This window comes from Lepisma saccharinum, chromosome 13 (assembly GCF_977018435.1).
Source record: "Lepisma saccharinum chromosome 13, izLepSacc3.1, whole genome shotgun sequence".
Taxonomy (NCBI): domain Eukaryota; kingdom Metazoa; phylum Arthropoda; class Insecta; order Zygentoma; family Lepismatidae; genus Lepisma; species Lepisma saccharinum.
The window spans coordinates 7874256-7891270 of NC_139241.1; the positions used below are offsets into that span (position 1 = coordinate 7874256).

General features: G+C 37.5%; 1 protein-coding gene across 2 annotated transcripts in view; it reads right to left on the reverse strand.

Moving 5' to 3' along the window:
* LOC145996867 (uncharacterized) overlaps window positions 1-17015 on the reverse strand; it is a 135030-nt gene that overhangs the window by 7680 nt on the left and 110335 nt on the right. For both annotated transcript variants that reach the window (XM_083133413.1, XM_083133412.1), the window contains exon 9: window positions 15254-15363. In XM_083133413.1, coding sequence (XP_082989539.1) covers window positions 15254-15363 — 110 coding nt within the window. The remainder of the gene's footprint in view (window positions 1-15253; window positions 15364-17015) is intronic.

Sequence of the window (17015 nt, forward strand, 5' to 3'; positions counted from 1 at the left end):
GTTTTTAGCGATTTTCTTTTAAAAAAAATGTCCTAAAACAACGAAAAATTCCATGAAATCCAACATTCTTGTCTTTTCTAGGCCATGTTTGTGTACATAGAACATGCAAGTTTTCCAACATTTTACTCAAGAGTAAATTGTAGAGTTATACGTACATGGAATAATTCCGACAGCCACATTAAATCGTGTATTTCCCACGATTTTTTCAACTTCTATCAAAACCATTTGCATCACAGAGCAAAGCGACAGGGTTCTAACAGGAGATCGAGTGCGTATGTACCGTCACATGGGAGCCACATCTTCGTATTTGTCACACGAGATATGTTTTGAATTATCAAGCTAAGTGCGAGTAATAATGGAGCTCAGTCATTAGGGCATCTGACTACTATGCGAGAGACCCGGGGTCGATCCCCTGTGGGGGAGAACCAGGATGTTTTCCACCTATTCAAACTGTTCCGGCGCCCATCCAGCATCATATGAAGCTGGTACCTTGAGGAAACTTTGAGGGATAAAGGTAGCCAGGACCATGGTGCTGATCACATCACCCCCACCTTCAGCCGTGATCAAGAAACTGTGGGGCTCTAACTCGACACACCTATACAGCTTCATGGAAAAGTGCAGGGTAGCACTTTACTTTTACTTCCTCAAAAATCTGTTCCAACATATCAAACTGTCACAAAAATACGTAGACCATGCGACCTACAATTTAAAATAATAGTTTAAAACCAGAGTGGAGTATTACGTTTCGGTATATTTGGCAGATAAATGTTCTAAAACAAAAACGTGAATTTTGAAAAACGTAACACTAACAAGTCAAAAAAAGATGATGCCAATTTTTGGTGCCATAATATATCGGTATCTGTCACGTGAGATTGATTTTAATTTTTTGGGTGCATTGCCACTTATGGTCATTATGCACCCTTCAGTATATACGGGGAGAAATTCCATTATCTAAATTCCTTACCTTAAAATTAAAAAAGAGGTATGGAAAATAACTTTCAAGATATCAAACTCTCACGAAGAGGCATAAGCCATGTGAGTTACAATTCGAAACAGTAATTTAAAAACACCATGAAGGTATAATTTCAGAAATTTGCCAGAAAATTTGCTAAAATGAAAATGTGAATTTTGGGAAAAATAACACCGTTTAGTAAAAAATAAGAAAATAAACCAATTTTAAAAAAAAATAAGAAAATAAACCAATTTTAAAAAAAATATCAAGGTCCCTCCCGATTAGGCATAAATATAACAAGAATATCAGTTGTAATTTATTGCATTATGTAAGCCCATAGTGTAATATTGCTCATGAATGACTGATGTAGACTCAACAGACAGGTGACTCTGGAAGGTTCTGCCATTGGCTGAGTTTCTGCGCTGGTCGAGCGAGAAGTTTAGCGTGGCAGATCCTTGCCGACTACGAGAGACTTCTGACGTACTGGACACTGGCTGGACAGGCTGAGTATATTGCATTACAGTCTATCGCCCTTTATAGGCCCTCATGGCCGGGTGTAATTTACCTAAAGTCTATTGATTTATTTTGAGTTCTTAAAAGTGCAAGAAAAGGAAATTGTTTTAGTTTAGATTTTTTTGGTGGATTGCTCCGGGTCATGTTGGCTGTGGGGGGTTTTGGGCTGGGTTGCGATTTGCTCTGACTCGTGTAGCCTTTACTTACTGACTGCTGACTATCAAATGGGACAAATGAAACTAGGTTAACTGGGAGATAATCCATAGACATTTCTGTTGAATTTATTGTATTTGGAAAGTATAAGTACTAATATGTTTTGTAATAAATATTGGGTTAACGAATATTAAGTTCCAATTGTATACTTTAAGTACCTAATATATGATCATCCACTGCGCCGATAAGACAATCCTCATCTCACTTCTTTGGTATTAAAGGGGAAACAAGAGACGTAGAGGATTATAATTAGTAACAGTGAGTCCTAACCTAATTTTCGGCATAATCACCACCATTGTTCTGGCATTTATCGTAGCATGGCACTAAATTTTGTATGCCCATGTTATATGTGTCTGACAGCAAAGACTGGAACTATCTCTACCGCAGTGTAGCTGTCAAATCCTTGCCTGCCAGAAACCTCTTCAGTTAAACAAAGAGATGAAAGTCGGTACATTCAAGACCAGGGCTGTACAGGGAGTGGTCCAAGATCTCTCACCTGAAGTGATGCAAAGGGTTTGCGTGTACTCACCTATGTGGGGTTGTGCACATTCGATTGGCCTTCCGTGAATTGTCTGCACCATCGTCTGACCATACTATCACTCACAACGTCCGGTCTGCACACCTCACACGATTGTTGGTGGCTCTGTGCCAAATTCTGAGCGTGCAATGTAGGCTACAACATCACACTTGGTGGGAGACTGTATGAGAGCTGAAATCTTTAACCTAGAACTGTCCTAAAACTACTGCATTACAACTGTACCAGATTACAGTTACATGTCACTTCTTCCTGTCTGCATGTGTGTGTGTTGCTCTCCAACCACTAGTGCTGCATATAGGCACCTATGGAGCTTTTTTCAGGATTCCCGTCGTATATGAACTTTCAGAAGCTTTTATTATGAGTGTGTTCCTGTTTTAATGTGTGGTTAGCTAAATCAGGTACCTATACAATGCAATTCTATAAAATCCTTGCGTTAAATTTCTAATACCTACATACCATTTTCGTCAGCAATAATGGTATAACAGCATGTTGTTAGTTTCACAGTACCTCACTTGGATATACTGTACTGAAGCAGAAATCCCATTGATAATGTAAGGAAATATGACACTTTATTTTGTTTGATTCAATTGTTTCACTTATATGCAAGAGTTAAGTTGTTTGCTTTACTGAGAAGAGAAAAGTTGCTTTATGCATTGAAAAAGAGTCCGCACTCATGGTTCTTACAAGCAGAGGGTTCCAAACCTCAGTGGAAATATCAACATATAATACCGAGAATGTATAAGGAGACTGATAAATTACAAAATGTATTTCTTAATCAATCACTCTTCACTCTTATCTCATTTAGTCGTAACTTTAAAAATAATAAAGTATTTTATTTTAAACTTACTGCATATGACAAAATTCCGTAATCCTTCCCTTGCTTGTGAATTGTAATAATTTTCCAAATTCACTATTTTCTGGTTTAAATTCAAATCATAGAGAATAGAGAAATTGAGTCAATTTCGTAGAAGATAATATAGGTACTTAACAAAACCATACGTAGATCTGTGTGAGTTTATTATTTCCATTTGCAAAAACATCGATTTTGTTTAGTTTGTAATTGTAAGGGAAAAATGTAAATTTTGTCCTGGAAAACCTGGAAAAGTCAGGGAATTTTATTTCTGCTTGTTTGTAGCCACCCTGGTGAAGGTTATGACGACACTGCCATATGACTACCAAGGGGTCATTCTTTTGCACATGTTCCACATGGGACAACAGTTAATGCTATCTACAGGGTGGCTACTCTAGGACGTTGATAAAATTCAAGTATAATTCCCGGTTTTCAAGGCAAACCTTCAAAAACTTTCAAGGGTAGAAGCAGATGTTTTCTCTATTTCAGCCTTACGTATTACCTCCTCTCACCACCCATGTACACACAGTCGCACACACAAACATATTAGCAATATAAAGGATGTGTGCGATTCCAATTGATCCAAAAATTCTAATTCAATTCAATTAAACGGTACATACACAGTCCGGCAATTTGAAAACGAGACTGCTTTTTTTACTCAACAGGTGGCGGTGCAAAGAAAAGCAGGATATCTCACGAATAAATGATACCGAGTGCATTGACCTTGACTGAGATTGACGCGTGTGAGCTTGTTGAGTGCAGACAGGTGTTGAGAAATTGCGTCGTGATTGCAACATGGAACAAAGAGCAAATATCAAGTTTTGCGTGCGTCTGGGTTAGACTGCTACAGAAATGTTTCAAATGTTGCAGCAAGTGTATGGGAACACTTGTTTATCCCGTGTGCGTGTATTTACATGACACAAGCATTTCAGTGAAGGACGGGAGTCAATTGAAGACAACGAACATCCGGGTGCAGCAAGGACAGTGAGAACACAGGAATAAGTGGAGAAAGTGAGGACAATTATTACGGAAGACCGAAATGCTACACTTGGAATGATTTCTGAACACGTGAACAAGGAAACTGTGAGGCAAATAATAACCCAAGATCTAAACAAGATGAAGGTCTGGGCTCGTTTCGTGCCTCATTCCTTAACAAATGACCAAAAGAGGGACCGAGTTGATCACTGCAGAGAGCTGATTGTTACCGCCAATAGGGATCCTAACTTCCTCTTGAATATCGTAACTGCAGATGACACATGGGTTTTTCAATATGACTTGTCGACAAAACGTCCGAGTGCAGATTGGAAGTCTCCGAACTCTCCACAAGTCAAAAAACTGCACCAGTCGAAGTCCAAAATCAAGACTTTGCTCATTATTTTTTACGATAGTAAGGGCATTGTGCATAAGGAATTTGTGCCTACAGGACAGACAGTTAATGCTTAATTTTATCTTGAGGTATTGCAGCGTTTAATGCAACGCATAACACGTGTGAGACCCGAATATTGGGGTGATTTTCAGTGGCGTCTGCTCCATGACAATACCCCAAGTCACAAGGCAGTGATTGTGAAGGACTTTTTGGCCCGAAACGGAATCTGTGTGTTTTCCCACCCTTCCTATTCACCGGACCTGGCACCGTGTGATTATTTTCTATTTCCTAAACTAAAATCTGCACTCAAAGGTTTCGTACTGTGATTATGTACCGACCATCAAGAGGGCTATGACAAGGATTTTGAACAGAATTAAACAAAAGGACTACCAGCCATCCTTCCATGCACTGACAGCTAGGGTGCAACGATGTGTTCACTCTCTTTCTCTATTCAGCACCAGTATAGTTTTTAAATTGCCGGACTGTATATATTTAAAATAATTAATTTAAGGTGCGGATTTTACATTTGCCATTTCACATACTCAGACTCAAAATACATCTACAAACACAAGTCATCAATTCACGCATAATTCCCAGAGACAATAATTTACGCATAATTCCCAGAATTCAGGGAATTCCCAGTGAGTAGCCACTGGAGATGTTAGATGATAGCCTCTGCCTTGTTCGGGGGTTTGTTTCAATTCTACAGGGTGAGGAAAAGATCAGATTATATAGGTGAATGGCCACCACAGCCACCAGACCTACCACCCCTGGATTTTTAATTGTGGGGATACTAAACAGGTCACTGTGTAAGACAATTAAGAGCCTGAACCACCTCAAAGATGGACAATCTGAACTTAATAGTAGTTTAAGGGTATTCATTCAGATAATGCTTTTGGCAGATGAAGTACTTTCCATAGATGGTCATATGGCATTGTTAGCAATTGTCAGCTATCGAAACGAAGTTGCTATGATTGTTTATTAACATGCAACGTTAATTAGACTTTGTCCATTGTCTGGTGGTTCTACCACATCTACTATTCAAACACTGCATTTTGAAAGAGCACCTCTTTCCATATATTCAGATGGACAATTTATTTTTGCTGGTGGTGGATTTGTACATTTGAAGACCTGTGATTTTACTACACAGAGGGGAAAGGGGTAGTTGGTTCACTTAAAGATGAGAGGTCCTCTCTTGAAGTATAATATTAGAATAAGTATACGTAGAGAATTTGATTTGATTTGACATGCTTTATTTAACTTTGCTTTTCTACCACTTTTGGCTAATCGTGAAGATGAGGATGAGTGATATGATGAAGGGATGTTCACAAAGAACACTTATGTCCAAGCTAGGATTTCAACTTGGGACCCCTGGCATTGTAGCATGTTGTGCTAACCACTATGCTGCAGAGGCTGGCAAGAATCATTTGAGAATGGATAATATCCAATTGACATTGAATGTTAAATAGCATCATGGTAATTCAAAACACAGGTCTACTATGATTCATCAGATTTCAAAACCCTGTATTTTCCCAGGAATTACATACAATAATGATTGATATGTGAAAAGAACCGGAAACTCGCTAAGTTTTCATGTGACACACACCAGGTGGCAGCATGGCATTACAAAATGGCGACAATAAAAGAAAAGAGTCCAAAAATGTTGGACAAGGGCCTTTTGAAAAGTTTTGCTTCCTATGAAATAACTGTGGTAAAGCTGCTCAGACATGCAAAATTGGTGCAAGAAAAATCGCTGATTCACTGACTGTTGCAACATCTATCAGCGTTCGCCTGCAACATCACGCATGCGCACAATAGTCAGTAAAATGACAACGTACATGGGTGTTTGGTTGAAACAACATGTTGTTAATGTTGTTATTGAATTCCCCACAGCAGAGGGTTGTGCACCCTGTTGACATTTATCGAATGAGTGCTGTCTATGGCGAGGCCTGTGTGGATGTGAGTACTGTCAGGAGGTGGGCAAGGAAACTGAAAGGTGGCAATCCGGCTCCGACGAGCCTGCATGATCAGGTCTGCAGTGGATGACCCATAACAGCCACGGATACACAGGGAAAGTGTTGATGACCAACTTTTGAGACTGCGACGGCACAGTCCACACAGAATTTTTGGAGCACGAAACCACTGTAAACTCCAATCGGTGCGTGAAGACTTTGGAGAAATTCCGTGCACGATTTTTGCGAGTTAGGCCTGGCAAGGACGGAATTCTTCAACATGACAATGCTCATTCACACACGAGTCACCAAATACAGGATGCATTGCAGCGTCTCAAATTCCACGAGATTTGACCCCGCTCGCTGTACATCCCAGATATCGCAACTTGTGACTTTTTTTCTTTTTCCGAGGCTGAAAGAGCACCTGAAGGGACGCCGTTACAGCAGTGAAGCGGAGGTGCAAGCAGGTGTGCGTTGTTGGTGTCACGAGAAGATGCCAGATTTCTTCGCCAACAGGATGCAACAACTTATCTGATGTTGGCATTTGTGTGTGGACAATGATGTTGACTACATGGAAAATTAGTAACACGCTGATAGAGGGCATTACAAGCTTTAAGAAGACATATAGTTCATGTAAGTATCTTGTATATTATTGACGTTATTGCATAGGAGGCAAAACTTTTCAAAATGCCCTCATAATATGCGAGCTGTTCATCTGGTACTGCAGTACAGTGTGAATTCAGAAGAGAATACTGAAAAGAACCACCAGGTCACCAGAGCAATCTGCCATGGTATTGGCATTTTAAGGATGCTAGTTGTCTGTGTAAACAAAGAAGCATGAAGCGACAAAGGTATGCTACAAAAGGTATGGACAGAACTCGACCTAGATGTGTGTCCGACGAGGCACACACAGAACATTGGTAGTGTGTCAGAAAATGATGGCAAGTTTCCAGTTCATTTCATGTATCAATCATATTGCATATGTAATACTTTTGAAAATACAGTGCTTTGAAATTCAATGAATCATGTATTGTAGCCCTAAATCTTACATATTCAACACTGAGACAAATGTACAAAGGACCATTCTTTTTGTTGGTTGCAAATCAGCAACAAGGCAACAATGCAATGACCCACTTAGAAAGAAACAGAGGAAAGGCCAGTCGTGTTCCATTCCTGGTGCATGTAAGTAACACTATTTTCATGAAAATTTCAAAGTTTCTTTTTTATTGTTTTCAGTAATTGCATGATATATATACAGTTTCGAAACACCTGTTGTGGCACTGAAACAACAGCAGTATTGCCAATGCACAGTCTTATTTTCTAAAAACAACGATTTTCCTAGTTCCCCTTAAAGACGCCTCATCCGATTGGCTATCGGTAGAAATAAACATTTCTTTTTTCACTGCCATAGATGCCGAGCTAATCCACCTAACCAAACTGAAAATTACCGATGGCATGTCTGTACATGTGTGTTACGTGCCATTTTTCACGCTTTGTAAAAAAAATTATTTACACTTCTCGTTACATCTGGCAACACTGCATGGACACTAATGAAAGCCAATCATTGTTCCCCAGTTTAAAAATATATGCATGAACAAGGCTCCAATTTGGTATAAGGATTATATGTGTACCACTTCCGGTTCAAATGTTGTACTATCCCCAACTCCAGGTTGCGTTGTAAATGGAGCACCCAGTATTTGTGAGCAAATTCTTTTATTGTTGATATTTAATTGCAAATATGCGAGACGATTCCACACGGCGGCAGCGAAAAATCAGGCGAAGCCAGGCCAGCTCGATAGCTGTGGTAAAGGAATGGCACAGTATGCCAGAGACCCAAGTTTGAGTCCTGGTCGAGCCTACATTTTTTGCTGAAAATTTCGTGTGTTCATCTTGGTTCGAAATTATAACTATTTTAATCCATAAGAGCTAAATTTCACTGAAATTTATTAAAAACATAAGCCCCTTGGACGTTTGAATTCATTATTTACAAATATGTCAAGTTAAAGAAAAATATAACAGAAAGCTACAAGGAACATAGTTGTTGTCTTTAAGGCAGAGAAATCAACCTTATGTATAAATTGTTTATTGAATCACAGAAATCTAATATTGCCCTTGTACACAATTTGGATAGTTGATATATATTATAAAATACATTATTGTATATGGTGAACTAGCAGTTATGGCCATTGTACATAGTCTGTGCATAGCAAGGATTATGCATCTTGTTTGTGTGTCTTATGGATGTTTAAGTTTTAATCATGTAATCCACCTTGTTACAAGTTTTAAAATATTAATTATGAAGTTCCAATCTTGAGATAATTATTTCTGTTTATCATAAATATTAGGACATAACAAAATGGCGACGAGGATTAAAGAAGATAAAAAATTACTACTGTAAGTAGAATTATAGTAATTAAGTCCAAGTGAGCCAGTATGGAAAAACACATAAGTTTTATACCTGCATTTGAGGCTTATGACCCAAGCCAGGATATAAATTCGTATATTAAAAGATTCAAGGCTTTTGTTGAGGCTAACGATATACAAGAAAGGAAACGAGTGTTTACTCTTATTTCTGTAATCGGTAGTTTACCATATCAAGAGCTGGAACACAGATTAAGTCCAAAGGATCCACAAGATTGCACCTTGGAGGAACTCTTTGATACATTGCGAAAAATATATGCACAGCAGGTAAATAAATGGATTCAACGATTCGCTTTTATGCAAATAAAGCAAGAGCAAGGTGAGACAGCTACATCGTACATAAATCGTTTAAAAGTTGCTGCAATAACTTGTGAGTTTGCAACAGATGAATTAGACACTCGTCTTAGAGAAAAACTCGTGTTTGGACTACCCGATAGTATACTAAAAGATCGATTACTGTCAGACATGCCCAACACATTCGAAAAGGTTTGTGATGTAGTACTCCAACATGAGATAATACACACAAATAAAAATAAAGGCAATCAAAATACATTTTTGGTAGGTGAAAATAAGCAAATACAAGGCTCACGTAGATTCGGTACAAACAATTCGTTTGCTAAAGCTCATTTTTCAAAGAATCAACAAGATACAAGAGAATCAAGATTCGGAACAAATAATGCATACAAAGGCATGCCACAATCTAAACCACATACTGCATTTAGCCAAAAATTTGTATCAAAGCAAAATCAGGCAAAGGATATAAAATGTAAGCGCTGTGCAAGGTTAGGTTGTACATTCAAAGAGAACTGTCCTGCATTCAATGCTATTTGCAGTTTCTGTAAGAAGAAAGGGCATTTCTTGGCTGCATGTTTCGATAGAAATAAACAATGCAAGGAACCTGCAGTCAATTTATCTAGTATGTATAAAGAAAATTGTGAAATGAGGAACAGTAATTTGGATACCAAAGCTAATGGTTATGGAGAATACAATTCTCAACATAGCTTATTCTCTGTGCAAGAAGATAGTGCATATACTTTCTTAACTACAAACACGCAACAAATGTACAATAAAAAAGCAAACGAATCTATTTCTAATTTGCAACACGCATCTGATCAGATTTCATTGCGAAATGAACGTTTACCTTTGTACATTAATATTATAATACAAGACCAATCGTTAGAAGCTATTGTCGATTCTGGTAGTTTTGCTAATTTCATTTCAAAAGATTTGTTAACTAATATTATTGGCAACTTCACACTGAGTCCGTTATTAAATTCATATACTTCGATATCAGGTGAAAGATTGTGTTTATTAGGCCAATTAAACTTAAAACTTTACTATAATGGCAAAATGTACATGATGCCTTTTGTTGTTGGCGATAAGATTATTACAAATATATTAATTGGCAGAGTTGGAATGAACATATTATTTGGTGATTGGCGCAGCAAATTTCTAAATGAGTTTCCTGAAACTGATTATGTTCAAAAGGAAGATTCTACAGATGCATGCTTAGGTCTAGAATCAAAAGATTCGCTACCAGATGCTTGTTCGAAAAATCAGCGTTCAAGCATAATGGATACTCCAAAGGTACATCAGCAAAGGATTGATGATATAGGTGAATGTTCACGAACATCAAATATGCAAGGGCAAAATAGCAAAGCCATGATTATGAACAAACGTAAAGCCGACGTACATAATTCAAGTAATATAAAACAAATGAGCATTGAAGACTGTCGTTCACAATTACTGACATCTTTTGCAGAATTGTTTAATGAGGATATTAGTACACCCATTAAAGATTTCAAGGTATCAATACCTTTACAGAAGAATGCTAGGCCTGTGTTCAGGAAAGCGTACAGAATAGCGTATTCATTACGAGATCAAATAAAACAAGAAATAGATAATATGTGTAAGCAGAATATTATAGCTCCTATAGAACATTCAGAATGGGCTAGTCCTATTGTGCCAGTTAAGAAATCAAATAATTCTATACGTATCTGTGTAGACTACTCGAAGACGGTCAATTTTCAAACCGATGGTTTAGTGTATCCTCTACCAGATTTTCCTGATATTTTACAAAAAGTTAAAATAGGAAAGTACTACACCAGGCTTGATTTACGTTCAGCATTTTTACAAGTTAGTTTGCATCCAGACTCACAAAACATATTATGTTTAAATTATGATTCTCACTTGTACAGAATGCAACGTTTACCATTTGGTACAAATGTTTCGTCTCAGCTTTTCCAACAGGTAATTGATTCAATTTTAACAGGATTGGAAAGAGTTGCAGCATTTATTGATGATGTTATCATTTCTGGAGATAGTCTACAAGAATGTTTCCTAAGAACAAAACAAGTTCTGGAACGCTTTAAAGATTATAATGTTAAAGTCAATTTAAGTAAATCTGAATTCCTAGTGCAAGAAGTGATTTACTTAGGAAGACGTTTCACGGATAATGGAATTACACCAACTGAAAAGCATGTGCGTGCTATTTTAGAAAGTCCAGAGCCAAAGGATAAGGTTCAACTGCAAAGTTTTTTAGGGATGGTTGCATTTCAAAGTCGTTTTCTACACAACTTGTCATCTACAATACCACACCTATATCGACTTCTGAGGAAAGGCGAAAAATGGTTGTGGTCTAATCAATGTGTATCGGAATTTAAGGCTGTTAAAGATAAGATTGTTCAGACACCTGCTATAATTCCTTTCGATCCTTCAAAAGAAATAATCCTAGAAACGGATAGTTCTTGCTACGGTGTTGGGAGGACGATTAGGGCACAAGATAAATGGCGAACATCGAACAGTGGCGTGTTTTTCAGCTACACTTTCACCTGCTCAGAAGAATTACTGTCAGGGAGAAAGAGAGGCATTAGCCATTGTTTCGTCTGTGAAACATTTTTACTTATATCTGGCAGGTCAAAAATTTACAATATACACTGATTCAACGACTGCGAAATCATTGCTTGATTCGAATACACCAGTGCCAATGCAACATAATGCACGTTGGCAGAGATGGAAAATATTCATGGCATCTCTGAATTACGAAATAGTGTATTCTAAGAAGGTTCCAATAGCAGACGCTTTGTCAAGATTACCACTACCTGAAGAATTGCAATCAGATTTGGTTTTGACAGCCTATGCAGATCTAGAACAAAAGTTACAACCATTACGCATATCTGAGATCAAGGAGCATACAAAAGGCGATAATTTGTTGTCTAAAATAACAATTTATGTTAAGAATGGTTGGCCAAGAGGAATTGATCCAGAAATCAATGAGGAAGCAGTAGCTTTATGGAAGAAACGTCTGGAACTGTCAACAGAAGATGGATTGTTGATGTGGGGAAATAGAATTGTATTGCCAGAGACACTGCGATGCAAGTTTCTCACTCAAATTCATGGCCTGCACAGTGGCGTAGTGAGATTAAAACAGATTTGCAGAGATTTAGTTTGGTGGCCTAAAATGACTTCTGACATTGAAAGTTTTGTTGCAAAATGTGATGCCTGTCAGACGAATGCAAGAGCTCCAGCAAAACGACAATTTACATCATGGACACCGACATCACAACCTATGGAACGTGTACATGTCGATCATTTCTATTTCAATGGTTATTTATTCCTGTTGTGTGTTGATGCTCACACGAAATTTTTGAATGTTTGGCAATGTTCTAATTTAACGGCTCAGGAAGCAATTAGACATTTAAAAAGCCAATTTTACATACTTGGTTCTCCAAAAGAGTTAGTCTCAGATAATGGACAACCCTTTGCAAGTGAACAATTTAAGATGTTCTGCCAAAGTTTGGGCATTGAACTAAAGCATTCCTGCCCATATAAACCTTCGGGAAACGGGTTGGCTGAGAGAACAGTCAATACCGTGAAAAGGTATCTAACCCTCATAGGAGATTTTCCAAAAGGGGATGTTAGAAAATTAAATACTGAAGTAGAATCACTACTGCGTACAGTAATACACTGGCATAACAACACTTCATTGCCATCAACTGGAACATCTCCAAGTTCATTAATGTTTTCTTACAACACTGCAAGTAATATAATCATTAAAAATGACACTAAAAATGTTCATTATGAATGTGAGAAATTTTCAATTGGAAGTAAAGTATATTATTACTGTCCTGAAAGAAAGATATATCGGAAAGGAGAGATAATTGAAAGATGCAGTTTTGCTGTGTATAAAGTAAGAGATGTAGAAAGTGGCAGATACAGAAATGTACACTATTCATTTTTAAAGATTCTTCATGAAACAGGAGGAGATTCAAATCAGTCAGAAATACCCAAGGAATATGACGATAGTGCATATCACGCATATTTATATCCCCCAAATAAAAATGAAATGCATCGGCAGGAACTAAGAGACAGTGAAGAACACAATGCTCACAGTTCGTCTCCGAAGCAAGAAAGTAGCTCATATTCGAAGGAAGCGAGCAGACTTGGTCCAGGAACAAGTTCGTCATCGAAGGGAGGAAGTGATTATGTAAGAAGGAAATCTCAAAGAGTAAAAAGGCCAAGAGCGTTTTACCCCTCATAAGTTTGTTTTCTCTAGAAGGGGAGAAGATTGATATATATTATAAAATACATTATTGTATATGGTGAACTAGCAGTTATGGCCATTGTACATAGTCTGTGCATAGCAAGGATTATGCATCTTGTTTGTGTGTCTTATGGATGTTTAAGTTTTAATCATGTAATCCACCTTGTTACAAGTTTTAATATATTAATTATGAAGTTCCAATCTTGAGATAATTATTTCTGTTTATGTCATAAATATTAGGACATAACAATAGTCTATCAAGACAACTTTGCATCAAGAGAGGCATTTGTGAACTACATTCTGCTTGGCATGCTGAGGTAACAAATAGAGCATCGATCTCTGTCTGTGCAAGGTAGATATGTGAAGCTGAAGAACCGTCATATAAAAATATTTTTATTTACAAATATTGATCTCCATATAGAGATAAGGCCTCCCCGATGGTGCAGTGGTAGCGTCGTCACCTTGTAATCAAGGGGTCCCAGGTTTGATACCCGGTGGAGGCACATAGTGGTTTCGATCCCACTTTAAACTGTAGGTCCAGTCCCGATTAGCCTTACTGTGCATAAAGTGGACTTTAAACACCAAATCAATCAATTAATCAACCATATAGAGATAAGGAAGTTATATTTAATCGCAACCATTCAGAACTTATTTTTTGAAATACTAAGGCAATAAAACGAAGAAATATACTTTTCTAATGGTGTTCATTTCAGTCATAGGAAAACAAAAACTTGTTACAACAAGAATCTCACGTTATTGTTTATTGACTAAAATTAATGAAGGCTTTCATTTCTGTATTACAAATTGTTATGGTTGACATAAAAATGTCTAATGTCAAAATATTATTGAGCTGACATCATAAGTCAGCTTGAATAAAGTCATTTTAATAGTATCATTGCATGTAAAGTATGGTAACTACAATTCCTTGAACAACCCTCAAACAAATCACATGTAGCAACACAGAAAAAAAAAAGAATGAAATACCATGTTTGAATGATAGTAAACATACAAGTGAATCACATTTGCTGTAAATAGTTCAAAAATTTATTTTAATTTGCAACTCAGATTTTTTTGTTGCTTAACATGTTTTAGTCCATAGCCCTTCAATTGATTTCTCTCCACAATGACGACAATGAATGAAAACTATTAATTTTGCATCATTATTTTAGGAATATTTAGACTCCGTAAAAGTGCTACATGGCATTTCTTGAAAACTCCGCGAAACACCCAGACTCTGGAAAGGTATCAGCCGGCATTAGTGATTTGTTTTCCAACCAATACTTTCCAATACAGACACCTCTCCTATTGGCTGATACCGATGCATCAGTATTGCTATTGGAACTTACTTATCAAACAGCTTGATATCTTTGATTTGATTTGTTCCGCGTTACTTCACATTTTTGCCACGTTTGGCTAATTGCAAAGATGAATAAATGAATGTTGTTTTAAGTCCACTTTATACACAGGAAGGCTAATCGGGACTGGACCTACGGTTTAAAGTGGAATCCAAAGCACTATGTGCACTGGGTATCGAACCTGGGACCGCTTGATTACAAGGTGACGATGTTACCACTACGTCATCAAGGCCCAATTGCAAAGATGAGGATGAATGATGATAAGATAAGATGAAACTGTTGAAAGGACAATCACAAGCACGCAACACATGCCCCACAGAGCATTACACTGGCTGCAAGTCCAGATGCCAGGACCTCATATGTCAGCAGGGCATACTACTTGGAAGCCTGATACCTATCTTTGCAAATTCACAATATTTCTTATTACAGGAAAGCATTGATCACCCATCCGAAACTATGTAAAAATTCTACAATTTATCCGGTGAGGCAACATAACTTTCGATCAAATAAACAAAAAAACATATTTTTATCCATAAGTTGTGTGACTTACTTGTAATTCTGTGTATCATCTTCCCAGTCACATCCTCCAACTGCATTCTCCTCAAAACTGGATTCGCCCACTGAGGTTAAACCACCTGGTTTCTTAGAAGCTTCAGAACCCTGTAACACGCAAAAGAAACAAATCACCTTGTATTCAGAATATACACTGTGCAAACATGAATAGTGGCAATGAAAATATTTTTGCATGCATAAGGACCGCGAGTGTGACGCTCGAACGCAGTCGAAAGCATGCCGATTGCCAGATTGTAGGTAAGCCATCAACTCAAGGGTACAGATATATTTTAATTAAAATATTTCACTATTACAAGTAAAGTAGTCATGTACTTTTGTCACAGATGATAGTGTAAAAAATGTCCTTGTACCGCTTCACATTTTTCACATCTTTTGAGAAAGTTTGCTCTCGCATGCCTCAAAGTTCATTTTCATGTAAGAATCGTACATTAAAATTATTTTTCTAAAGTGTATTTATGTTGCAGCATTATAACACCACTAATAACATTTACCAATACTCAACACTTACTGGTTTACCAGTTATTACCTAAGCAAGCTACTCACAAGCGATTCCTTATCATACCCTAAAAAAATACTTCAATGTACAATCCTTAGGCAATAGAAGAAACATACATCAGTTACTATTCTTGCATAAACTTTCAAACAACTCATTAGACTCCTCTCAGCTGCTCTCACAAATCCTTTTTTATGTACCATATAATAAGGTAAGACCACGGAAAGAGCCGTTTCAAGTACCGAGAGCTGAAACAAAGTCAGCCAATGCGGCACCCACTCGGAGAATGTGTAGGTTATATAATGAAATTACAAAGTCATATGATAAGATAGACATCTTCCAAAGTTTCGGAAGGTTCAAAAGGAAAACTGAAACTTACTTCCAACACCAGACTTAACTTTGTTTAGTAGTTCCGTCTCTTTATGTACAGGCGAAAGAGTCCATCCTGTTTTTTCTTTTTCTTTTGTGTTATTTACTAATTACTATCATTACATCTATATATCATCGTTTATATGTAACGTGAAGCTCATGTTTTTCCTTGGTTATTTTCTTGGTTATCATGTGTAAGTTCTAACCTCACCTGTCAGGTTACTACTTTATACTTCTTTTTCATGTCTAATCTTATATTAATTTGTATATTACCGTAACACATATTATCATAGTATTGTAGCTGCATATTTTGTGCACCAAACAGTGTTATAATACAAGACACTGTAAGTGGGCATTTGCCTGTAGTGTCATGTCTTTAACACATTGGGGTCTCACGACGGGCATAGCCCGCAGTGCACTTAAAGTCAATGTGGACGAACGACGGGCTAAGCCCATCCTGAGGTATGCAATCGCTTTGCCGATTGAACGACGGGCTATGCTCGTACTTCGTCTCATGTGCCTGTTCATTCAAGCCCCTCTGTTGAAATTCCGACCGCTAGGTGACTCATGTGCTATTTTTATCTCGCACCTGTGACTGTTGTTGTCGGGTTGATGTACTGTGCATTGTTTAGAATGGCGTTGTTAGATCCAGACTGCATAGAGGATTCCGCCTCAGTTTGAAGTTAGCGACGATTTTGATGATGCAGATGAATTTGAAGATTTGGAAGGTAGGTTATATTCATAATAATTAATTGTTGACAATGTAAACAGTGTTGCAAACTCTAGTATTTTATGAATGAAGTGAGAAGAGGTAATTTTTTTGGGTCTATTCATGTTGCCTCTTGCCTCTTGCTTGATTCTCCTACATGCACTGATG